Source organism: Engraulis encrasicolus, unplaced genomic scaffold, assembly GCF_034702125.1.
Source record: "Engraulis encrasicolus isolate BLACKSEA-1 unplaced genomic scaffold, IST_EnEncr_1.0 scaffold_28_np1212, whole genome shotgun sequence".
In the NCBI taxonomy this organism is placed as follows: domain Eukaryota; kingdom Metazoa; phylum Chordata; class Actinopteri; order Clupeiformes; family Engraulidae; genus Engraulis; species Engraulis encrasicolus.
Window position 1 is genome coordinate 2172926 of NW_026945577.1, and position 26782 is coordinate 2199707.

The 26782-nt window shown below is 42.9% G+C and overlaps 2 protein-coding genes across 3 annotated transcripts in view; both read right to left on the reverse strand.

Moving 5' to 3' along the window:
- LOC134443150 (cation channel sperm-associated auxiliary subunit beta-like) overlaps window positions 1-4118 on the reverse strand; it is a 46723-nt gene extending 42605 nt beyond the window's left edge. The window contains exons 1-3 of one of the 2 annotated variants that reach the window (XM_063193057.1): window positions 3977-4118; window positions 1129-1181; window positions 734-868 (exon numbers count right to left, since the gene is read on the reverse strand). In XM_063193057.1, coding sequence (XP_063049127.1) covers window positions 734-868; window positions 1129-1181; window positions 3977-4080 — 292 coding nt within the window. In that variant the 5' untranslated portion in view covers window positions 4081-4118. The remainder of the gene's footprint in view (window positions 1-733; window positions 869-1128; window positions 1182-3976) is intronic. The other variant, XM_063193058.1, reaches the window with a different exon arrangement.
- The window catches only part of LOC134443129 (cation channel sperm-associated auxiliary subunit beta-like), a 50484-nt gene continuing 27793 nt past the window's right edge, over window positions 4092-26782 (reverse strand). The window contains exons 10-17 of the mRNA XM_063193044.1: window positions 21934-21966; window positions 20300-20366; window positions 15629-15675; window positions 14757-14912; window positions 14100-14249; window positions 6615-6762; window positions 4702-4852; window positions 4092-4122 (exon numbers count right to left, since the gene is read on the reverse strand). Of these exons, the coding sequence (XP_063049114.1) occupies window positions 4092-4122; window positions 4702-4852; window positions 6615-6762; window positions 14100-14249; window positions 14757-14912; window positions 15629-15675; window positions 20300-20366; window positions 21934-21966 (783 nt within the window). The remainder of the gene's footprint in view (window positions 4123-4701; window positions 4853-6614; window positions 6763-14099; window positions 14250-14756; window positions 14913-15628; window positions 15676-20299; window positions 20367-21933; window positions 21967-26782) is intronic.

Here is a 26782-nt window from a genome sequence, read left to right on the forward strand (position 1 = left end):
GCTAAATTCTCTAGTCATTCAATCTTTGTATTGCTTCGTTTGTGTTCAGTTGTGCCTTGTATGTTTCATGTAAACTTTCCTAGTCACTATATTTTGATACACTTTACTGTTAATTTGCCTGTGTTTTGTCCTTGATAAGAAATATGTTAGATGGTAAAATTTGCCTGTCTGCTTTAACTTTTAAACTACAGTGCTGCCTACTTACCTGACCTAAAGCTAAAACCTATCCTAGAAAAGACGTTCCTTGGTTAGTACCTGTAAAGGGAAAACTTATTGTATCCACCTGAGCATTTTATTCCCTAGTGTATCCTCCTGTATTTCATTCTGTTTCAGTTTTACACATTTGTATGGATCAAGATGTCTTCACTAAAGCATTCAAACTGGAGTCACGCCTTGAGTCTTACTTTGTTCGCTATCTGTCAAAACAACACCCCAGACGTGTTGCCAGGACAGAATAGTTAAGCACATTGAGCTGCATTTCTTCTAAGAATTGTGTCATACAAATAAAATGAACATTTTTAAAATGTTGAAATACAACTGTTGTTCATTTGTGCTACGTTTGTGCTGCTTTGTGTCCCCCAGAAATGTTTCCACTAAAAAATAAATACATACATGACTAAATAAATAACATTCTGTGACATCACTCATGTTACACCTGAGTCCTGTTTTGCGCTATTTTTGCTATAGTGTGTGCGTGTGTATGTATGCGTGTGTGTGCATGCGTTTCACTCACCTAAAACTGTGATCTGTACCAAGATCTCATTATTACTAGCAAGAGACTCTTCATAGAAAAGTGGGAAGTCCTGTATGGTTTCATGCAATAGCCCCATAGGTTCTAGGAGATCCCCCTTGGCGCAGGTCTTGATACCTGGTAAGGGACAATGAAATTCTAGGGTGTTTTGTCCGGATGCGGTATTACGTGCCCACGTCACAATAGCGACGCGCGTCCTTGTTGCTGACGACGTTTGATTCGTCCCTAACCCTAACCTAACCCTAAACCTAACCCTAAATCGCTTGTTTGAAATGGCCTGAAATTAGTGAGTTCCAGTGCAGTTCGGCAACGAGGACTCGCATCACTAGTGACATAGGCACGTCCGGACGAAATACCCTTGTTTTTGTGACTCCCACCTGGTAACAGAGGATCCTGGTAAACGTCCGTTATGAGTACCTGACCACCCTGACTGCAAAAAACACACACGCAGACACACACACACACACACAAAGGATGGATATGAAACTGGCAGGTACTTTTACCAGCCTCAAAGTAGCGTCCCTGTGCACAACCACTGTCCAGGTGCTGGTGATGTGCAGTAAGAGTAATCCAAGTAAATGAAGGATGAATCACTGCACACTAGTATTCTTTGCTGGTAGTTTATTTGGTGAACAACGCATGAACCTGATGAAGCTACAGCGAATCGCGTTGTTCACCAAATAAACTACCAGCAAAGAAAGAATAAGCTTACCAGTGTGTGGTGATTCATCCTTCATTTACTTACTTTTACCAGCCTATTCACATTCAACCATTCCATACATTGTCAAGTATTATTACAATTTCTAATCCATAGTTCGTTACAGAATTGACAATTCCGTTATTATGATACGTAAACATAGTTTTGACACAATGATTATTTACCTCGTATTAACAAGAAGACTTAAACTCAAGCTCAGGTGACGTTATGCAGTACGATCATTGTGAGTATACTGCAGTGGTCTCCAACTGGTGGCCCGCGGGCCGAATACAGCCCTGGCATGGCAAGCATTTGGCCCGCCATTAGGTTGGAACAAATGAAAACATAGATGAGTGCTATCTGTGGCCAAACGGCCAGGCGATTTGTTTGGCCCTCAGCCTAATTTGTGCAACATAATTTGGCCCTTGTGGAAAATTAATTGGAGAACACTGGTATACTGTATAAGAATGGAGGCCAAGTCAACATTCTTTTCCATTCAACTCTTTGAAGCATTTTTGACCAGGGTTCAGCTGTAATCCACGGAAGTGTGTCTTAGCAACACTAAGGGCAGGCGCTAATAGGACAACATTACCCCCGATCAGCGAACGCCCATTTCAAGTCAAGTCCCACCCCTCCCACGATGGCAACGAGGATGAAAATTAGAATGCCGTGATGGTGCTAATGAACCAACCCAGTTTAAGGCTGTGAAACTGGTAAGTGTCAACAAAGAAAGCCTTATTCGAACTCGAATTTCAAACTTTGAATACTTGTTGACAGCCCCAATGTAAACCCACTCTGTATTGTTAAGCATAGTTAGTGTATGTTTTTATGATATTTCATCACACTTTTTTATCACAATATGCAATCTTCGTTTAATCTAGAATTGACAAAAGAGGAATGCTCATATTTTGTTGCATCCTCCTGGTGTTTGCGGACCACCTCATCATGTTTTCTCATGACATGTCTTCGCAGGTTAAAATAAGAATCTTCATTCATAGTGACTATTTCGCCACATTCTTCCTCATGCTCAACATCTTCCTCTTTTTGACCTGAATTTTGCATTTATACGACCCATCACCTTTTCAAAGTACTTCACAAAATCGATCTTCAGACCTTGCAATCCTCGCAATACATATTTTTTAAGGATTAAAAACTGTAGGCCTGCAACTGTTTTTCAAAATTTCGGGGGGGAAATCACACTTGTATCAAATACAAGTTATTTTACAAATGTTATAATCCACATTAACATAAACACATAAACATTTGGATCTGGAGTAGAATCCTTGCTCCAGGCTTTGAATTGAAAATCCTTCTGCTCCCTAACCATTATTATTGCTTTCACTAATGCCACTGTCACTATTATTATTGTCTTATTATTGTAATGTCTTTCCATTCTTTTTTTATCTTATATTTTTTCTACATGTTACATGTTAAATGCTCATTTGTATTTACTATTAATCAATTATTGTTCAGGGTTCCCACTCTAATTCAGATATAAAATTCCATGATTTTCCATTACTTTCCAGACCCAAAAAACTGAATTTCTTTGACCATTTCGGTAAAAAGAAATGATGTTAAAAAAAAATGTTAAGTGTGAAAACTGAAGATTATCTTCACCCCTAGAGCCGACACCGAGCCAACGCCAGACTTCAGTGAGCTCATTGCATTCTAAAATGTTGCACATTACAGTGCAAAACTTAACTGTCTCTGGCAAAGCGTTGTAGTATAACCAGTAAGAAACAATCTTATACACCAAACAAAAAAGTTTTTGCTTTTAAACAACTGTTAAGAAAATTCCATGATATTCCATGACTGTGCATACAAAATGGTAAAATTACATGACTTTCCATGACTGGAAAAACATTTATGAAATTCCATGATATTCCAGAAATTCCATGACCCGTGGGAACCCTGATTGTTACTAGTCCTACTGTTTCTAGTGGAAAAGGAATGGATTGGAAAATGCAAAAAGCAACCTGCGATAGTTCTGGCAGACCACGTAGTCAACGAGCCCTTTTGCCTACTGAATGACGCCGACCCGACCCATACAACTCTCCACTAATCAGCTGCGCTTTGGTTAATCAGCTGCTGCTTGCAATTGGAAGCTGACCTTTGGCGCGCTTTATTTAAACTACCACATTTGTTTTCCTGTCATTGCTTTTTGCTGCTTGTTTTGCTCCCACCACCTCCCCTGCTCCACCAGACGAATCATTGCCAAACAATGTCATACTGTTGTCGTTGTTGCTTGCTCTGTTCTACGGGGTATGTCGCCTTTCCAGCTAAATGGAAGGCACTCCACCTGAGGATGCTGCTTTTCCCTGTATTGGCTTCCATGGAGCTTATGGAGAAGCCGGGGAACTTCCTCCGAACAGAGCCATACCGCCAAACACAAATGTATGCATTCAGAAATAAAGCTTCTGAAATATATCTCTGTTTCTCATCTCATTTTTGACTAGAGTGGATCTGACAGAACTAAAACTAACAGTAACACAGAGTAAACAAACACACAACATACATGCAACACCCACCGGAAGGTTACAATTTTTCCACGATGTACTTCATGAAGATAACCTAACTCAGGGTATGCAGGGTCGAAAGTGAACTCGTTCAGCAGGACTGTTGAGGGAGTCATATACTGCGGGGCTAAATGTCCTGGAAAGCTGTGATCATCGTCCTTCACACAGACAAAAACACAGACGCACACACATAAAAGCAGAAAATGCAAAAAAAAGTCTCAAAACAGGGCTGATGGTACGAAACTTCTATACTTTTAAATCTTAAAGGTCTGGCGCTTTTCAGACAGTTTGGAACTGCTACACCTTGACATTTTAAAGTATTTCATCTTACTCAGGGATGGGCAACATTCATGATACAGAGGGCCACCGTTTTTCATTGCCACCATTGGAGAGTCACATAGCTCGAGATGCAGTTGGTTGCTCACTGACTGCTGATATTTTGGTTTGATTCAGAAGGAATGGAAATGTTCTCTATCTGCCTACAGTATAATTACAATGGATTAATGCTCCGTCTATTTTCTGGTTGAAGATAAAGCGACAAAGCGTCTATGGCTGTGTAGCAGACGGTAGTGTGTGTAGCTCTGCTCCGCCAGGGGGCGCCGAAGCTACACACACGGTCTGATGTGAACCAGGCTAATTTCCCGATCCTCCCCCATCTCTCGCTCCCACTCGCTTCCTGTCCTGTCTGAATAAAAAGTTGACCTCACCCCCCCAACACCCCCCCCCCCCAAACACACACCTGGATGATAGTGGGATCAATGGTCTTGCTAATGAATCCAATGTCGGTGGTGAAGTCCACGTCTACAACCATCAGTAGGCCAATGTGGTCGCAATACATGAAGGCGGGAGTGGACTTCGAGATGGTAAAGCTAGAATACTTATGCAAACCTGCAGTAGAAGACATGAAGTAGTTAACGGAGTGTGTGTGTAGAAGACATAAAGTAGTTAAAGGAGTGTGTGTGTGTGTGTGTGTGTGTGTGTGTGTGTGTGTGTGTGTGTGTGTGTGTGTGTGTGTGTGTGTCTGTAGATTACATCATACCGAAGATGAAAGCATACACGCATGCGTAGGCCTAGGAACAAGCAACTCAGAACAACCTGCTTCAACTAAAAGAGCTCGTAGTGATAAAACAAACAAAACACAAAACAAAGCAGAGAAAAGACGGCGGCGTCCCCCCACTCGCCAGTCTCTCATGGAACATTCGCTGAAAGTTCCCGCGGCTTTAACTGCCAATGAACAGACGAGAAGTAGGCTACCGAACTCTGCATTCCAATTTGTTACTCGCTTACTCGCCTCGCTCTAAGTTAAAATATTTTCAACTTGGGATCCGCCCACATCGCATCACTTGTACAGTACTCGCCTGCTAGTCTTGCTGGAACACATTGACATTCTATTGACTTCTTTCGCTGAGCGAGTAACTAGCAGCGACGTGTGTGAACCTAGCTTTAGTCTTGAGTGCTCCTCGCTCCCAGCCGGTTCCAGCCCGACAATGCTTCAAAAGCCGGATTACTGTCGCGAACTGAGATGAGCCGCGCTCTTTGAAACGCCACCCCGCCTTGCAAGGGTTTTATGGTTCCAGTAATGCCACCTTAGCGCACCGGACCGAGCTTGCAGGGCTCCTACCAGTACCAAACACAGGGCTATACATGGATTTTCTTGTTTTGATTCTACCTGAATGCGCAGCCAAGGATCCCAAAATGCTAAGTGGCAAAGCGTTTAACATTGGAAGTTGCATTGGACCAGTGTGGTGCATGATTAAAACCTAGACGGCTGGATGTTGTAGTTAATAAGTAGGGGTACATTTCAGGGTTCAGTTTTTTTTCTTGTACTTTTTTTCTTTCTTTCAATGAATACCCTAGATCAAGGCTATTCAAATGGCGTCCCTGTGGCCAGATGCGGCCCTTGGACGGCAAGGTTCTGGCCCCCCACGAGGTCATAACCAAATGAAAACAAAAATGTGTGCTAGGGCAATTTCACTAGCACTAACCCTTCAGAATAGGGATAGTTTTCCTCTGCACATGAGAGTGATATCTTATAAGAAATAGTCTTAATAGATAATCAAGGCTACTAATAAATAGAAAAGCGAATATCTCTTCTGTCTGGAAAGTTGTCCGCTTGTTTCGCACCCTCAATTTGGACATTGCATACGATTACATCATTGACAGTAGATATAAATGGATCACACACATGCACATTCCATGGCCCCTTTACTGGGAGGAATTTGAAAAACTGGCCCTTGGTTACATTTAATTGAATACCCCTGCCCTAAATGTTTCCATAGTATACACCCTGACGTGTCCAAACTGTTGTGTACAGTGGAATGGTATGACGCCCTAACTGCTTACCCATGACTGCCCTATTCAAGTATACACAAGAATATTTAGGAAATTTGTACACCAACCCTTTGCAATTTGGTGATCTTTCTGCTTCACTCATGGAGGAAGCCTCCTCTCTTGTGCAGCCATTTTTAAAATGAGCTACTGTGAGCTTGTTGTTGACTGCTGCCCTCTTGTGGCTATTTCCGTGTATTGCAGACACATACAATTGCATACAATAGGTTTTGTGCTGTGGGTTGTCGAACCCTGCGCTACAGCATGGCAGTGGAGGGGTGTTTGTGTGTGTGTGTGTGTGTGTGTGGGTGTGTGTGTGTACCTGCTCTCAAGACGATGAGCGTCCCTACGGTTGACACACCGACTACCAGGTTGTTATATGGGCAGCTCACCATGTCGACTATGCGATCCGACTGAGGCATAGTTAGTAAGTAGTGGAATTTGGCTCCACGGTCATCGGAAACCCACAACTTAAGACACATGCGCACACGCACGCACGCACACACACATGTACACACACACACACACACACACACACACACACACACACACACACACACACACACACACACACACACACACACACACACACACACACACACACACACACACACACACCATAACTATGGAAAAATCCCAGAGATTCATCATGTCAGTTTCTTCACATGTACTGTGCAAAGGACTTTGTTCAAAGGAATCAAGTGACAAATCGTACTACCATAGTTTGATGTCTGAATCCGTATTTGGAAAATGTGTAAGTTAAAGGTGGGCAGATACCGTGTATGTTTAAGTTTCCAAATAATGTCTACGTACCTTCTGAACATATAGGGGTTGGACAATGAAACTGAACCGTACCTGCCATTTTAGTGTGGGAAGTTTCATGCCTAAAGTGGACCCGCCTGGTGGCCAATCTTCATTAAAGGAGTATGCCACTATTTTTGGGGCTTAAAACAGTATAAATCGTTGGCTGGGGTTTATTAAGGTGGTAAAGCGTCTTATTTTTCATGTTAAAGGGACACTGTGCAGGAAATGGTCAAAAAAGGTACTGCAACTATGCTGCTCATTGAAACTGGGCTGCCTATTGCCAAATTTGATCTTTACATGAAAGTACTGAGTAATAAACAAATATTTTCTAATATGGTCCAAGTACAGTCATTTTTGCAGCTAAAAATGGCTATTTTTGGAAATTCAAAATGGCGGACCATGGAGAAGATCCCCATTTTCATGTATGAAAAGTGCAATTTTTCCAGTCATAATGAATACTTAGAATTTGATGGTGGTGGTAAGTATTCATGAAAAAGGTTACATTAGTGAATGGGCAGCATGAATTCTGGAAATAAACAACTAAAAATCTCACACAGTGCCCCTTTAAGCGTTGTCTTGCTTTAAGACAAGTTAAAAGAGGGAGTATGTCGCTAAGCTAGTGAAAGTCAATGGATTCGTGTAGCATGTAGCATGCTACAGTGATCCATTGACTTTCACTAGCTTAGCGACATGCTCCCTCTTTTAACTTGTCTTAAAGCAAGACAACGACTTACATGAAAAATAAGACACTTTACCACCTTTATAAACCTTGGCCCCAAAATAGCCCCAAAATAAGCCCCAAAATAGTGGCATACCCCTTTAATTGCACATTGCACCAGTAAGAGCAGAGTGTGAAGGTTCAATTACAGTTCAAGTACAGTAAGAGCACCGTTTTGCTCAAAACATTGTAATGCACACAACATTATGGGTGACAAATTGTTGGTGCACGTCTAGCTGGCGCATCTGTGACCACAACAAGACAGCAAGTCTTTGTGATGAATCAAGAGCCATGGTATCCAGGGTAATGTCAGCATACCACTAAGAAGGACGAACCACATCCAATAGGATTAGGTGTGGACGCAAGAGGAAGCTGTCTGAAAGGGATGTTCGGATGCTAACCCGGGGTGCATTTCTGTAAAGCGCGATTGCTAACTATGTTAGCTACTTTGTTGGTTGCAATGCAATTTCCCATTAGCAACTACCATTGTTGCTAACTGCGAACAACTACGCTTTCTAGAAATGCACCCCCCGACTGTATTTAAAAAAAAAGAAAAAAAAAGAACCACAGCTTCCCAAATCACGGCACCAGAACTTTCCACCAGAACTGTCCGTCAGGAGCTCCACAGGGTCAATATACACGCATGGGCTGCTCTGGCCAAACCTGTCTAAAACCAGGTGTTTCAGTTTCATTGTCTAACCCCTGTGGATGATGATGACAGGAAAGTGAAAGCTGTTGGAGTTTAAGTAAGTATGCTACATACACGTGTGTGTGTGTGTGTGTGTGTGTGTGTGTGTGTGTGTGTGTGTGTGTGTGTGTGTGTGTGTGTGTGTGTGTGTGTGTGTGTGTGTGTGTGTGTGTGTGCGTGCGTGCGTGTGTGCGAGCGTGTGTGTGTGTGTGTGTGTATCAGGGTTGAGCAAAATTTTGAATTGAATTGAGAATGATCACAACATTCCAACATGGATTTGAATTAAAGTTCTAAACAGGGAATGAAATTGCAATCTCTGTGTCTATTCCTGGTACTGCCAGGTGGATGGAGAGTGAATTAACACCAATGCACTTCTGCGATGCTAGGTCACGCGTTGGCATGCTTCCTTGCAGTCTATAGGTCAATATGACTTTAACAACAACAACATGTATTTATATAGCACAGTATCACAACTATACAGTTGACTCAAAGTGTTTTCAAATACACATAGAGGCTGCGTCACAGCACCGCTACAACCTGCACCACAGAAGGTCTACAGTACAGACACTTCACTCACCACATTTCCGGGTGGTACTGCACTCTAGGGGTGCAAATGAGTGAGTGCAGACTCCATTCGGAATGAATTGACTGCGCTCTCACGACAACGGCCTCTAGGTGAACTGCAGGCATGGATCGAGTGAGTGAAGTGTGTGTAACTGTAGATGTTCTGTGGTGCAGGCTGTAGCCGGGCTGTGGCGCAGCCTCTACAACAGCTTGTTTGTAAACTAACTGTGCACTAGCAAAGTTCTCTACGCCTTGTTTTCCATGTCAACAACCCCGCATTTGCATGGATTGGCCCATATGGTGCAGGAACGGCTATAAGATTGAACGAGAATGTTGGTAAATCATTCATAACTGATAACGATCATGTTTCTGTGTATAAGGCAGCTACTAAATAAGACAAAGTGACATAGCAGTTGGAAAATCCGACGGCAGCCTACTATCATCAAGAGAACCAGTAGCCGCAAACGAGACACAGTCGAGTAGGGCATCCTTCACCTCAGGGGATGTGGACCGCTGAGTAAGAAGGAGCGAGGGATCAAGGGACTGAACCGCCCCACTGCAGAAACTGACAGTCCTCCCAATCCTCGTCCTTCGAGTCGTGGTGAGGTTGGGTGCGAATAGATACAGCCAATTCCACCAGCAGTGCAAGTCTTTGCCTGTGCGTTTTTAATGATAGATTGCGACATGTTTCGCATGAGCCATCTTCTAACGCCTCTCAGTGCGTGGTCTATGCCAAGGCAGACAGAGCACGCATCATGAATATCTGCAGCCTTTATTTCCAACCCGCAGTCTCTTGGGCATGGCCGTTTTTCTTGGGGAGGTCTTTTACAGGTAGCCTTACGACTGCTCATCGTATACACCTTGAGGGATAGGATGCGTAAAAGAACCCTTGACTGTACAGGGGATGTTGAGTGCAAACCCAACAGGCGCGAAGCGAGACCAAGAGATTAGCTGCAGCTAACACTGCCTCTGGTAGCCTTGGCTATGTACCCAGGGGAGGTTAGCTGATTAGCTGAGTAGCTATCGTAACCAGCCCACGAAAGGGTAACACTCAAAGTCTTATCAAGGACAACCCACAGGACACAAGCAGGTGAATTGGCTGGTTAAGCGACACGGTTGTATTAGTCAGGGGTAACCGCAGGGAATCCAAGTAGCAGCAGCAGACACAGGGGTGGATGTGGTCAGAGCTAAGGACACAGTGAAGTGCCAACTGCTAGCTCTTGAGGATAGCTAATAGCTGCGTCACCCAGGGGCAGGAGAGTCTGGCAAAAAAAACTATTAACAATTTTGCCAAAGAAAAATACCTCAGACCAGTGACAGCCTTCGCTTTCGAGATAAGCCAGTATGACCAGGAAGTAAGATATACAGTTGTGCTCATATGTTTACATACCCCAGCAGAATAAACGCTTTCTTTGCGATTTCTCACAAAATATGAAGGATTACACAAAACCTTTTTTTTCACTCATTGCTAGTGACTAGCTTAAGATATTTATTAGCAATATTCTGTGTTTACTCTTTCAAAAGCATGATCACAACCCAAACTACCCAAATGACCCTGTTCAAAAGTTTACATACCCTAGTTTCTGATGCTGAATATGGCCCTGTTTAACATCAGGGACCGCTCAAAATTGTTTGTGGTAGTTTTGGATAAGGCTCAGATGACAAAACAGCACATTCTTCCTGGCAGAATGGTTTTTTCCTATAATATTTTGGGTGTCTTGCTGGAACCTCACATTTGAGGTTTCCCCTGAATGGCTCAATGATGTTGAGATCAGGAGAGTGAGACGGTTGCTCAAAAACGTCATTTTATTCTTTCTGAAGCTAATGACGAGTTGATTTGGCTTTCTGTGTTGAAATATTGTCATGATGGCATGTCCAAACAATGGACCATGTGCAGTTTCAAGGCTGATGTGTGTCAAGTTTCCTCCAGTATTTTTCACAGGGCAATGTATTCATCATTCTGCGAGTATGGATCAAAAGTATAATGCATTTGTAACTCAAATGTCCCCATGAAATCAGTGGTCCATGACCATGTTTCACAGAAGGGTATGGTGTAACTTTCATCATAGGCTCCATTGACTGTTCTCCAAATGGTACTGTTAATAGTGGCCTAAAAAAGTTCCATATTGATCTCATTTTTCCAAATGACTTTGTCACAGGCATTTTGATGCTTCTCACTGTGCTATTTGGTGTATCATATGCAAAATAACATGTTTGCATTTTTGTGGTAATGGCTTTCTCCTGGCAACCCCCAACAGCCCATCTTTCCTCAAGTGCCTCTTTGCTGTACAGCTTAAAACATTTTTTCATGTTGTCCTATATTTCACCTGAAGTTATTTTTTGGTTGTCCTATGCCTCCTGAACAATTTCCCTTGCAATGATCATTGCAATGCAATGATTCCCTTGCCCATTGGCTTGATTCCAACCAAACTCCTCATATTGCATTTCTGAATTGAAATTCCAACGGTGCCAACATGACAATATTTTGACACAGAAAGCCAAATCAACCCGTCATTAGCTTCAGAAAGAATAAAATGAAGGTTTTTGAGCGACCATCTCACTCTCCTGATCTCAACATCATTGAGCCACTCAGGGGAAACCTCAAACGTGAGGTTCCAGCAAGACACCCAAAGATATTATAGGAAACAACCATTCTGCCAGGAAGAATGTGCTGTTTTGTCAACTGAGAATATAAAGAGCCTTATCCACAACTACCACAAACAATTTAGAGCGGTCCCTGATGTTAAACAGGGCCATATTCAGCATTAGAAACTAGGGTATGTAAACTTTTGAACAGGGTCATTTGGGTAGTTTGGGTTGTGATCATGCTTTTGAAAGAGTAAACACAGAATATTGCTAATAAATATCTTAAGCTAGTCACTAGCAATGAGTGAAAAAAAAGGTTTTGTGTAATCCTTCATATTTTGTGAGAAATCGCGAAGAAAGCGTTTATTCTGCTGGGGTATGTAAACATATGAGCACAACTGTAGCAAATGACCATTCTTATTCCAGTCACGCTAGGCTCCAGCCTCCCAAGGTAGTCGACCAGCAGAGAATACCGGGAGTTTTTCCTCTGGTCTTCAAATTTACCTAATCCGCTGCTTCAAAGATAGTCTGGGAGATGATGAAAGGTGATTTACTTCGTAATTCAGCGCTCTAAACCAAGCCAGGCAAGGTTATAGACCAAGGGTGTCAAACGTACGGCCCGCGGGCCGCAACCGGCCCGCCAGAGGGTTCCATCCGGCCCGGATGTGTAAAAAAAAAAAAATATATATTCTTTTTTTTTTACTTTATTTTTTTTTTTTTTCAATGAAATAACCGAAATACGCAATTACGCCCCTCTGGGCAAAATCAAGACCTGCATGACATTAACACAATGGTCCCTCTGTTATACTGTATGTAGTAAAGTGCACATCACACTTCTATTATAAATGGTGAATTTGTACTGTAACAGGCATTTGATAAAGCTCATATATTATAGACCTCATATATAGAGATAAAATGTAAATACTTCTTATTCGTATTGTATTGGTATTGGTTGTAATTAAATAATAAATATAATTGGATTTGTATTGGTTCCTATTAAGCAGAAACTGGAAACGGGATGTTAGAATGTGTGAAAATTAGAGATGCACCGGATCCTGATTTTTAGGATCCTGCCGGATACCGGATCCACTGCTTAAGATCCTGCCAGATCCGGAACCGGATACCGGATCCTACGAAAGGGTTGAAACACATAGCCAACTCGCACACGTGGGCCCTTTTTATTACGTTGGCGCAAACTATTTTTAAGGCTCATTGGCTTACTGCCACACTGTCTTCAACGGCCGCTTCCAAAGGGCTTTCACTCCATGCAGCAATTGGGGTTGTGAAAGACTGACTGAAAAGCCTAGGCTACCTAAAAAGGAGAGATGCCCCAGATCCTTATTTTAAGGTTACTGCCGGATCCACGGCTTAAGATCCTGCCGGATCCAGATAGTCTGAAAAACCCTATTATCCTGCCGGATCCGGAACCGGATCTTGGATCCTGTACATCTCTAGTGAAAATGCAGGAAATTATATCTAAGAAATACAACATTTTCTGGGGGGAAAATCCCCAGACCCTCGGCCAAAATGAACTTTCCCATATTTAATTCATTGACGGTTGGCAATGAATGAATGAAGTCAAGGACATTTTGCATAGGATTATCAGTATTGCATTGCTTTCTACATATTCAACACACTTAAAACGTGATAGTACTGAACACTAATCCTCTGCTTTACGTTTTTTTTTGCGATGATGTTACTAATCCGGCCCGCTTGAGGTCCACATGGGTTGTATGCGGCCCCCGGACCAAAATGAGTTTGACACCCCTGTTATAGAAGGACAGTGAAACTGAATCACAACAGGAGTAGAATGGAATGTCTGTGTTCTCACGAAAGCGACGGGATAAAAGAGGAAGTGCGCAGGTGCGAGCCGCCTTTTATAGCCCCTCTCGGAAGGCGGCAATGCGGGGCCTGGCAGCCTTTTTGCCTGTTGGCAGTGATTTAAGGGTGTTTGGTGGATGTCCCTTGCAGAGTGGATCTCCAGTAGAGAGTAGTCGTACGAATTTGACTGATAAGAGAACCCATGACAAAACGCCAAGCGTTGAAAGGTAACGCATGTGGTGTGCTCACAAGAGAAACCTGGTGGTTGTTTGAGTACATTGCAGCTCAGCCAAACTTCTGTATCACATGTCAGAGACGCGCCTCTACCACGTTCTCCGCGCGAATACGTGTGCTCATTTAATAGCGACCACCTGTACGGTTAGAATTAATTGCAATCAATTCCTCTTCCTTAAATTCAAATTAAATGAAAATCAACATCCTGTATTCAATTCAAGTGTGTGTGTGTGTGTGTGTGTGTGTGTGTGTGTGTGTGTGTGTGTGTGTGTGTGTGTGTGTGTGTGTGTGTGTGTGTGTGTGTGTGTGTGTGTGTGTGTGTGTGTGTGTGTGTGTGTGTGTGTGTGTGTGTGTGTGTGTGTGTGTGTGTGTGTGTGTGTGTGTGCGTGTACCTGATTGCCATAAAGGAAAATTTGGTTGCCCCCCATATACATGCCTTCCAAACCTTCCATGGCAATGGTGGCGGAAGGAACTTTGGTTCTGGAGTCCAGCCCAGTCTTCCCGATGTTTAACATGGACACCATGCCCGTCTGCCAGTCAAACTACGCACAACACACTTCATTAAAAGCTAAATAGGCTTCAATATTTGAAGAGTTCAGATGCAAAACCCCTTAAGTGTCTTTTCAGAAAATAATCTTAATTCATTTTTATTCACTACAAAGCTATCAAAATTGCATTTTTTTATTTATGTAATATAACTATTTATATGTATTATCAAGTACATGAATGTACACCAAACCAACAACTGGGTTCTCTAAAAATATAAAAGTGCAGGTCTTCAGAAATGGAGTTTTGCATCTGAACTCTTCATTTCTCAACAGTTTCTCCGCCTTTTCTCATGGTACTCATGTTAGTGTCTTCAAAAATGTACAGTATGTCTAATGTAAATTTGCAATGTTTGGGACTTTTTTTAAGCAGGGTAGTAAAGCAATAAATACAGTACGTCACTGATCTTTCTGCATTGTAAGCTATTAGACTGCTTGCTGGAACTCCAATGGTGTACTTTGCATTATATTTCTTTTGCTCGCTAAGGACACGTGTGCTTGTACCTCATTTGTTGACAACAGCAGAGCTGTCTGCTGGTAGCGGTCATACAAAAAAGCCAGGTAGCGTGGTATGTAATATGGATTAGACAGATCATAGTCGCTGCCTTGGCAGGGATACCAGTGTGTGAAGGGGTACCCACTGAACGCACACCTCGACACCTGGGAAACACAATCAGTGGAAACTTCTCAAACAACATTAGAAAACTGGGATATAAATCAATACAGTGGAAAGTGCCTATTGTGGTCACGGATACAGTAATTAACCGCTTTTATACAATAGTTAGATCCGGTCAATTTATTTTGCGATATCTGATTGGATGAGAATATAAAATATAGATCAACAGGCTTGGGTTATCACCAGACTAAATCACCACGATTGTGCAAAGCAGCATGGGATTTCACATCTTTCACTAAGAATGTTCAGTCAGTCTCACACCAATAGTACGGTCCAATATGTGACCTTGTGTCCTCCACTTGTGCTTGTGGCCTCGTACCAGGAAGTAATACGTCGTGATGACATCACTAACAACAGCACTATATTTCAATGTCTTGCAAAAGCTCAGATGTAGTCATTTTCTCATTTGCAAACTAAATGGTGAATGAAGAATAGTCCCCCAAAAACTGTTGTGGCTAGGCTTACAGCTGGGAAACATAATTGTTTTCTCCACGGAGGCGATGCATCAGCAAAACCTTGAGGCCACAAGCACAAGTGGAGGACGGAAGGTCGCATATTGGAATGCACACCATGGTGAGGCATTTACTGATGTGAAGAAGATGGTTCATTAACCGCAAAAATGCTGCACAGCAATGCTGCGTTAAGAATCATTAACATTAGGCTTACGTTTACTTAATCAACATACACAGCAGACACGTACCAGATTCGGCCCCACTCCTGTATTAGATACCACACTCACATAGTCATCTGTGGAAAGAACACAAAATTACTAACTTGTTCTATTCCCTGCCCAACGTATCTCAATACATCACATTACATTCCACTACAAAATTCTTGTCGGTTACCCATCAGGCGCGGCCGGTGAATATTGTGGGTAGAGCCACCTGCTTGAAGCTGGCCCCCCCTCAGACCCAAAATGCTGAAATAACACTGCATATTGTTTGTGCTGGGTTTGTGCTGGATTGTGCTGTAAAAAAAAAAAAAAATGTTTGTGCTATTAATAAAATAATGGATAATGATAATAATTAAATAAAACGGCTGTAACTTTACAAAACAAGTGATTGAAGTGTTAATTTTCACAGAACAAATGAACACAAATTCCCTTCGATTGAGACTACTTTGGAGAACTTTGGACGTGGAGGGGGGGCTGTGTGACGCCACAGGTCAGAAAATGTATTGAAAGTATGAGTATTTGAGTATTTAAATTACTTAAAAGCCTTGACAGCACATACAACATTTTTTACAGCACAATCCGGCACAAACCTAGCACAAACAATCAGCAGTGTTATTTCAGCATATTGGGTCTGAGGGGGGTGCAACTTCACGCAGGTGGCAGACCTCTACTAAAGATTCCTCCTCTAAGAAAAGTAGACCCATTCAGAAATTGTTGATAAAATGTCTTGCAACTTCAATCACACTGGGAATCGTATTGCATCATGTTGTGCCTAGTGGCGTCTTTTGGTCATACAAATTAGGGAGGACAAGGGGGTGGTCAGTCGGATAGATGCGGGTAAATGGGGTTAGTAATGGCAGATGTTTAGTATTAGGTTGTAGTAGGCCTAACTCAACTGATATGGCATTGTGTTGTCTGGAAAGCTGACTTATGATATCTATAAAATAATTGCAACAAACTTTGTATAATATATTATCATACATAACTGCCCAAAGTGTTTGAGGGGAAAGAAAGAGAAGAGTGAAGAAAAATAGTATAGATAGTAGATAGTTTCATAGGGAGCATATCTAACTTTGACCAAAGGCAGCATGGCATTTCACCCTGTCAGTTGTGTGTGTGTTTTTTTTTTTTAACCATAGGCACAAATGGACAATTCTGAAGACCCTATAGAAATGCCTAGGACATTGAGTGACTTAGCCTAAGGGTTTTAAACTCAACTCCTTCCAACATATCCTTACAGATTTTTAAATATTTTAAACCCCCTCCATTATGTTATTTTTAAACTCTTATTTATGATCCGTAACATGGTACATGGCCTATGGTTGTGGTCTCCTATCTGTTTTGCTTTTGACGGTAGGCCTACCTGCGAGACCGACAGCTGTGGAAGGAGGAGCTGGCGAGCGTATGGAACTGCGTGCGTCTGGCTATTTCACTAAAAAATACGTCGTACAGATTACTTTGTAAATCCGTACCTAGTGTTCCTAATTCCACCCAAATGAAACTACATAAGATGATGTAGGCTACATTTTAGAAGTTTAGCCAGAGACATTTTATGAAGTGCTTCGTGCTGACATGTTTCTCGTCTTGAGGAGGGAGAAAAGCGCCAGTCTAGGGTCAGTGCATCATGTGCAGCCAAAACATTCTTATTCCCATTTGTAAATAACCCTCTTTTGGGTGAAAAGCACGAATGAGAAACGCAAAGACAAGCATTGAGACTATTATTTGTGCACGTAGGACATGCTGAAGCAAGACTACCTTTTAAAAACGTTGGTGATGGTCCGACCATTTAAATCACGAATGCGATTTGCATCCGTGCGTCGCTTGCATTGTGTAAGTTAGTGATCGAGTGACGTGAGTGACTGAAACACACTGACCTTTCCATTCGGTTTTCAATCTAAATCCATAGTGATATTGCGCGATTCACAACATGAAAACGGTTGATCTTTCCTTTGTATTTATTAAGGGTTCATAAAACATTCGCCAATTACTCCAAACTTCCCACTGGCTGCTGCCGCATTCTTCTCACAAGGTAGATTTGTATATCGTTGTCATTGACGACCGAGTCCATGCTTGTCGTCTGTCAACCCAACTCGTCATATTTTGATTGGCTGTTCATACATTCAGCTTCGCTGATAGGCAGATTACTTCCATGGCTCTAGACCCGCCTAAAGGGAGGAAAGTCCTCCCTAAGCTCCATTCACTTCAATGTTAAAAAGTAAACCCCGCGCTACGGCCGGGGTTTCACCATTTATAATGGAAGTCAATGAGGATGGAAGGGAGGACGGTCCTCCAAGGTCTATTATGTGAATTAGAAGCGCTAAAGTATATGTTTTTATCGCTAAATAGCTATAAAATACTAACAATTATATAAAAAAGATATAATAAATATGTTTTGTTTTCTGTAATTTATACTGGAAGATATGGCTTTATTATTTTGAGGGAGGATCGTCCTCCCTTTCCTCAATGGCAAATACGCCATTGTGTTGTGCCTAGTGACAAGCTTTGCAAGTGAAATCTGTTTTTTTCCCCCCGCCGAAATAGAGCCTAACCTCCAGTGTGGCTGCTTAAAGGGACAGACCACCGTACTTTAACAATGAAATATGTTCTTCTCAGAAGTAAGACGAGATGATGCGTACCTCTCAAAGCTTCGTGCGACCTCCTAGTCAGCCAGACATGCTGTCACTCCTGTTAGAATTTTGTAGCTGGTTCAGCATGGCCAATGGTACATTTCGGGGCTGTAGTTATATGCGACCAAAGTCTTCCACATTTTTCCTGTTCACATGAACATTGCCATGAAATAAAGTTCGGCTGCGCAAATTGCTTCTGCGTGCTTAGACAGCACATTGATGCCTTCACTTATGAATTCTTCCTTTCCAATTGTATTGACGGAAGTGGGGCGGGGGGAGAAAAAAACAGAAGTGAAGGTATCAATGTGTTGTCATTATTTCTAAGAAAAATGTATTTAATTGTTTAAGTACGGTGGTCTGTTCCTTCAACGTTAGATCTATGGCCACGGGCCTGGGCAGATTGCTCGCTGTTCTCAGCTAAGCTTAGCTAAGCTAAGATGTATGATCTGCCTTGATTTATATGATTTGCCCTGGTTCTGAAAAAGACTCAGTCTTCAAGAAAAATTACTCTGCCCATCTAACCTGTGGGATTTTATGAACTGCATTACCGCAAAATGCCCCAACTTGTTGGATTAAACAGATAACCATGTCGGATTTTACGAAGGATATGTGTTGGCTGTTTAATCAGGATTCACGTTTAGGGAAGGTAAAGTCTTTACTGTATAATTGCTATATTGCAAAACTTAAGGGATTGTGAACGAAGTGCAAAATGGGAAACTGGAAGTGATTTAATGAAATATCTGAGCTTGAAATGTTGACATTAGACTAAAGGTGACCCTGACCACTTTTCCACGGCAATCTTGACAGCCATTTTGAGGTGTGTTGCTAAATATCTACATAATTAATAAACAAACTATATTTTATTGACTCAAGTGAGTTAAGTAGATATGTAGCCTGACATTTGAAATCATGTCTCTCTTCACATTCATACAGTTTAAGTGTTTTTTTTTTACAGAGATGGGCGTGTTCTCCATTGATTTGCATTAGGTGCGATCAAGATTCCGCAACGGCTACATGCACATGTAGACAGCAATGCATTCTGGCTTAAAATGTTGCATGATGATTAGATTTACCAAATTTCAGTCATGTTGCGTCGACGACATGATGCGTCACATGGTGCCAAACTATCGTGGGATAAATGCGATTGCAGCCGGACCTTGCAACTCCTACAGTTGCTTATCCTCGTGGATGCTCGTCTGCAAGGGTCTGCATATCCCTCAGAGATTACGAGCCCATGAACTGGTTTGCCAACAGATTGCTCACGTGTGTGTAGGAGCGTTGTCTCACACCCCTACACAAGTTTGCACTGCGAACCAGGGAATGGAAGTCAGGCGCGCAACCACTACTCTAACCGTCGAGCAGGCAGCCCGCGAAATAGTACTGGTTTTGTAACCAACGGCATACACTCCTAACGTGGCGAAGATGGAGCATCTGACGACAGGGTGGTTTGTTTCTCTTTTTTACTGTTGTAAGTGGGTTGTGCGACCATACATATGGATGATACCAATCTGAGTATGCTGCATTTGAGCATGAAATGCATTTCAGCATGTAGAAAATGAAGCACGTTCAACTACACACACATGAATCACATGAGCTATGAACACCAATCACGGCAGATTCCTCACATCATGGAGGAGGTCTTCTGCCCAGCAGTAGCTCTTGTGGTACTGCGTGGCTGCTTGACAAAACTATTGTTCCCGCGATGGTTCAACGCCATGTGACACGACTGCCGCGCAGAGGTCACTCCCTTCAACTGCGTCGTGAACGGCAATTCTAACCAGGATGCTTCACGCGGACACAGTGAGCATGCTCGCTGCCTAGCAAATTTTCAACCTGGTTGAAAAAACGCCATCATGAACGCCCTTATAGTCTCGTGGAAATTTGTACACTACCAACACTACCAACAAATTGGAGGCTGTGCTTGCCGTTTTCCAGTGCTATCACAAATTGATGTGTCACCTCTAGTCTAATGTTCTGGCTCTGTGCAAAAACAGCTCAAAGCCATTTTGAGACACTCAATTTGGCCTGGGGCTGGCGTATCCCTTTAAAGGGGTATGTTGAGACATAATACCTGAAAAGTATAACGCGTTGGTCTGACAATTGCCAGAGTACCAGATTGTTGCTGTATCGTAGTTCATCTGTCAATATCACAAAAAACACACATATTAGTTATTTGTTACATACACAAACAGTACACTACACACATACACATTTTCACTCACATCCACATGTACACTCAACTGGCTCTTGCCAGATCTAGGGGCAGTGTTGCCAGATGTGTGTGACCAAATCCCGCCAAAATGCGCCAAATTCCGCCCAAATTTAACAAATTACATTGAATTCTATGGGCCCAAAACGGCTTAAAAAACAGCCAAATGGCCAATTTTTCCAGTTTTTGCCCGCCGACGCTCATCCCAAGTAGCCCAATTGGGCGGGCACCCGCCCAATCTGGCAACACTGTCTAGGGGTCCAACTCTAACTCCACTGCATAGAGAATTATTATGCTGCGTGTAGACCAGATTCGACCTACGCAAATTGCAGTATATTTTCAATCGTGGGTATTGAGCTCCTGCTCACACCAGGCTTGTACGAAATTCCGAATGGAAAGAATTTCAATTCAAAGTAATGCTAGAATACGAACACTAGGTGGTGGTGTCCTATGTACTTTCAATGGGTGGTGTAGATTAAATTCAAATAAATTCAAGGTAATGGCACCACCTAGTGTTCGTATTTTAGCATTATTTTGAATAGAAATTCTTTCCATTCGGAATTTCGTACAAGCCTGGCTCACACTGCATGAGGTAATCTCACAATTTAAAAGTTCACATCTCACAACTCATGGCCTTACACTATACGAGCTGAGGGTCTGACACGAGCAGAATGCTCACTAGTTGCGCATTCAGGCCGACTGAGAACCGTGCCAGTGCCCGTACCCGCACCTAATCGCGAACCGGCCGTCGTGTTCACGCCATAGATTTTAGTGTTCGCGAACCGGAAAGTTGGTTCACAGAGCGAACCGCAAAATACTAGGTTTTTCTCTGCGAACCGTGGCGACAGCATTGCCATCAGCAGGTTCATCCGAGTAACACAGTCACGTGCGGAAAAAGTTCAGAGCCCGGTATGAACACGGGACGTTTGCAGATAGGCACATTAGTGCCGAATGTACTGTAACTGGTGCGGGCACCGGCTCCATTCTGGTCGGCCTGAAAGCCCTAACTGTGCGACACGACAGGCTTGTTTTTCTGAACTGCAGATGACAAAAACAAGGAAAAGAAACGCACACCTGATGTGGGGAAGAGGATGAGCTGAAGAGCGAATCATGCTGCCTTGTCAATTTGTGCATGTGTAGTGTCAAATCGGGTCGTAGCTCTGCTTCAACTGTGTGGTTTACTTACGAGAGGCGAACAAAATTTCAAGTCTTGATTTTCATGTGACTCTACGATAGCAGAACGTAAGCTGGTCCTGAGGTAAAATCGCCCCTAGTACACTACACGATGCAAGATTGAGCAAGAAATCGGCTCGAAGGATTTCCCAGGCTAGGGTTTGGCCATGGCAAAAGTCGAAACACGGCATCTAATGTTCATATCTATGGTGCTTGATCATTGTTGATTAACAGGTTACTGTTGGCGGTTCACTTATTTTATTGATTTATTTTTAATTGCCCAGCCCTAGTTGAGGATTTCCTTGAAGACACACATATCTTACTTGATTCAGTATGGGGTTGTTCGGCCAGGTGAACTGTAGAAAGAGAAACAGAGGAATGAATCAACAGCGAACAATGCTTAAACGTGGCAGTGCATGTTAACCACCACTGATGATCAATAGGTACTTAAAAGCACTCAAGATATGTCAGTGTCATTTTTCTTTCTGAAATGCATACATTCACAACAACACAAAATCTTTATCCTTTCAGGGATCTTAGTCAAGGTCGTGGGTGTTTGTTGGCAAAGTGGGCGCCTAAGAAATAAAATGCTGTGGGAAGGGAAACCCTGATGTATCATGCACCAGTATGATATATCTAAGAATTGGACACAAGTATGTACAGTATGTATGTATGTATGTATGTATACTGTATGTATGCAGGTTTGTATAAAGTATGTTGATAAGCCAATAATGTGTTTGTTGGGGCTGTGTAGGGCAGCCTTGACCAAGTGGTTAGGGAGGTGGACTTAAGATCAGAGAGTTGCAGGCTCCAATCCCCCCCTTACCTCTCCCTACACCTATCCATGCCTGAAGTGTCCTTGAGCAAGGTACCTAACCCCAACACTTGTCCAGGGACTGTAGCCCACTGATTCTTGAGAACGTGGCAAAAACACGTCGGCCCTCAGCCGACAGAAAAGTGTTTGAATCCGACCCGAGCCCGAGACTAATTAAAATGTTTGTGTCCGAGCACGTCCGAAGCCCAAGACCACTGTCATAACCAGGGCTGGATTGGCCATCTGGCATCTGGCGTCTTTCGGGCCCTCGAGAGCCCGAAATAATAAAAAAATATATATACATTATTTTTTTTTGTCTGTGACGGTAAAAAAATTGACACGTCGGTGCTCATTGGATGCTTCTCTTGAGGCACATTGGCCTAGTCCAATGAAATCTACTGCTTCTCAAAGGCCCGCCCCTCCCTGCAGGCCCTCGCTCGCTCGACCCAACTAGTCTGTCAGCAATGCATCATCATCCGAAGTTTCGTTGACTTGGATGGTGGCTATTCGGTTAATAAAAACTCTGGTGGTGGAGCGGAGGATACAGGGCGCTATATGGAGAAAGAAAGGACTGGCTATGAAAAGCGCATGGAAAAAGCGAAAACTAAAACTAAAAGAAGGCGGGACAAAATGTGCTAAAATCACTGACTTGTTCAAAGCTAAAAGCACCACCAGCTCGAGCTCCGGACCGGTAGCTCTCGTGTGGCCGTGGGAGGTGTGGTGAATCACACAGCTCGACCTAAGGTTGGGACAGTAGGACCGCCGGTGCATCAACGAGTGCAAGGTGGTGCAGAATGTAAGGCGGAGGAGGCGGCGGCGGGCGAACAGTGCGGGCGAGGTGGTTCGAGCAGGGGAGGTAGCCTACGAGTAGAGACGGTCCGGATACGAGACGTGCCCCAGGGAGAGAGAGGTTAGCCCCCTCAACACACTCAGCTAGTGTAGCTATGTGCCGCTTCGGCGTTTCGTAATTTCTCATCACCTCCGACCAAATTGCCATCCTGACTAAATCAAATCAGTCATGGTTATTGGTACCCAATACCCATTTGATACATTCCCATGCACTTGTCTTGTAATGTTGCGCCAGCACATAGAAATCTTCCATTTGCCTTGAGCTGTCATGAGATGCTGTGTTGAAGTGAAGCTAGTCTTTCTGCCCTCTACCCAAGAACTACCGTACCCTGGCTGGCCAGGCAGATTAGCTCACCGCCTCTGCGTTTTTCCCATGTAGTCTATTGCCTGAAACTGAAGATGTCGTCCCTCCCCACTCGCTCAAATCAGTCACAAATATGTATTGATTTATTTTCTTAAAAATGTTTGTATTGTTGCGCGATAAATCTTCCATATCTCTTTACGTGTGTGAGCTGCCTGTCACAACCACCTGTGCAATGTGTCTTGTGTTACACTGTTATACCACGGCAGTCTGGAATCTCCCATTGTGACGCGCTAAATTGGGTATTGATTAACTGTCTATATATGCACACCTGAAGTAGTCCCACTATTAGGTCACTTTTCTGACCGCATAACTCCAGTGTATCAATGCGCCAAGGCACGCACGTTCATAAATTAGCCTACACACAAAAAAGTTGCAAGCATTACGCGCTGAATTGACACATGTTGCATCGCGCGTCTGGAAACACCAGCAATGTAGGCTATAGTGAATCTGGAGCAAATCTTAGTAGGCCTAATCAAATTTCAAACATGTTTATTTCTCCCAACTGACCATCACTCTGTCAACTTTGTGATAGAGAGAGAGAGAGAGAGAGAGAGAGAGAGAGAGAGAGAGAGAGATTCCCTGCGCAAAGGGACGCCCGTTTCACGTGGGCGTTTCTTCCCCACGAGAGGAGATGTTTCCTGTGGTTGTAGCTTTTTATCAGTTGAGAGAGTAGCGTAACTTGTGAAAAGTAGCCTATGGGATATTTTCTGATCAATAGGCCTAACTGGAACGCAGTGGAAAATAAATCAAGGAGAGTTTCCTATGGGAGGAGAGCAGATGAAGCAGATTTAATAAAGTTAATGGCGAGGCGAGGCATTCAGAATGTCGCCAAGATACGCGGGGTATTTTTTTATTCTATTGAGATCTGTAAATTTGTAGGAATCATGCCAACTGTAGCATAATCTTATGGGCAAGTCAGACGCGCCCATATATCGGATGGGTAGAACATTGAGGCGACTGACTTGACAACCAAATGCGATAGAATTAACGACTGGCTCTTGACTTGACAACCGAATGCGATAGAACTATCGACGGTGTCTTGGCCATAGCAACCTTCAATTTAGAATTAGTAACGGCAGTTCGCCAGAAAGTTATGAAAAGAACCTTCTTGTGGCGGAAGGAAGTAGTTATACAGAAAACCTTTGTTTTAGCCATTAAAGCATCGAAATAATTCCTCAAATAAATTTCAGACAGTGTGGCAACCGTGGTATAAGCGGGATAATTGACTTCACGGTGTGCGTATAACAGGAAAAATAATGCGCACCACTTCGCGTCGTGGCCGCATCACCACCAGGTGTGCATTATTTTTCCTGTTATACGCACACCGTGTCGTCAATTATCCCTTACTTATTTACGGCGCATCCCCACGTTCACTTTCTCAAATCCAACACATATCTTGTTTTAGTCTATTGCTTGTCGTGTCTTTTTTAACTATGATTTTAAACTAAATGTATTTTTTGCAATCTTTTCCTAATGGCATGTCACGTCATTATCTGTCTCTTTGCATGGTAGATGAAGAAAGAAGCCGTCTTTCCGTGCTGTTTGTGAATCGCTGACGCTACGCCTACGCGCTCCTTTTATTGAAACATGAAACTCAAGCTGAAACATGTAGCTTAACGTTGTTGTTGGCAATGTGATATTTTATAGGGCCTTCATAAGTTGAATTTTCCTGTGGTGGTCACGGATTGGCTTTTTTATCCATGCAAACACGTTTTGTTCTGGAAAGCATTTAATCATTGGATGGATGTTTTAATATCTTGATGGTTGAGGCGACGCGGTTTGGACGCTTCAATGCGTAGGCTTATTGTACGTAACGTCATCAACCTCTGTTGGAAGACTAAGCAATAATAATAAGCGGTCACTTGGTTTTGTTGTGGTGAAAAAAATGACGAGTGTAGGGAAGAAAAACCCCACTGATATAATGACAGTCTTGGGCTCTTTTGATCAGTGTCAAGCTGCATACAGTTTATGCCTAGACAACAACTAGAACCGTTTTGGTGTGCGTTGGGAAAGGGGAGGGGTGGTGTTGCCATTTAGTAAGCTCACTGACAGTATCTGTGGACTGGAGCAATTTGAAGTTGAAACATCTAGGAAATTATTATTTTTATTACATTTTATTATTATTATGGTGTCAATTTTAGTGTGTGTGTGTGTGTGTGTGTGTGTGTGTGTGTGTGTGTGTGTGTGTGTGTGTGTGTGTGTGTGTGTGTGTGTGTGTGTGTGTGTGAAATATGGCTTTGCTTTTCAATGTTAAGGTGTTTGTATCTGTAGGACCTATTTCCAGTTTTTGCTTTAGGGAAATGGTATGAATACTTTTATATTGAGATTCACTGGCCAGGAAAATAATCAGGAAAATAGTTAGTTGTCCACCTCTCTCTATCTCCTACCCTCAAACATACTCAGCAGGATGAAGGGAACATGAGGGTACACTGTGACCATCTCCCCAAGAAGGTTATTGTGAGTAGTGATGAAGCATTTTTTCGTGTGAGCTTTTTAATAGGCTATATTATATACGATGTCATAAATACCGATAGGCATCGGTGTCGGGCCCTCAGGCGTCAAAAAGTGCCCGGGCCCTTTTCAGATCCCAGTCCAGCCCTGGTCATAACAACAGAACCATGTGCGCAAGCCAGATTATCTAAGTGGGCTCCATATTCAATATAGCACGTGATAAATAGCCAGGAATAGGCAGATACGTGAGGATGAGGCACTTTGCAGTAGCCTAATTTAGTTACACACACACACGCACACACACACACACACACGTGACGGCGCACCTTGCGGTTTTTTTTCGGTTACACTAACCAGAGATGTTGGGTGCAGTGATCGAATGCATGGGAGGGGCGTGAGAGGATAAGAAAGGCGGAAACTAACGAATAAGTTTTGGATGCAGTCAGCGCGGCTACCGGAGCATTTGTTAGGTTACTGTTGGTGCAAATAAATCCCTGCGAACCGTGTGAAGCTGCTGCAAGAAGGATAGGCTATTAGTTAACCCCGAAAAACAGTAGCCTGTACGGCTGTTCGAATGCAATTTCCCCTGATCTCCATGCGGTCAATATAATATCAGGAAAGGTTGCACGCGCATAGTTACAACTGTACAGTAAAAGTGACAATAATTAAGAACCTATACGTGAAGGATGTCACA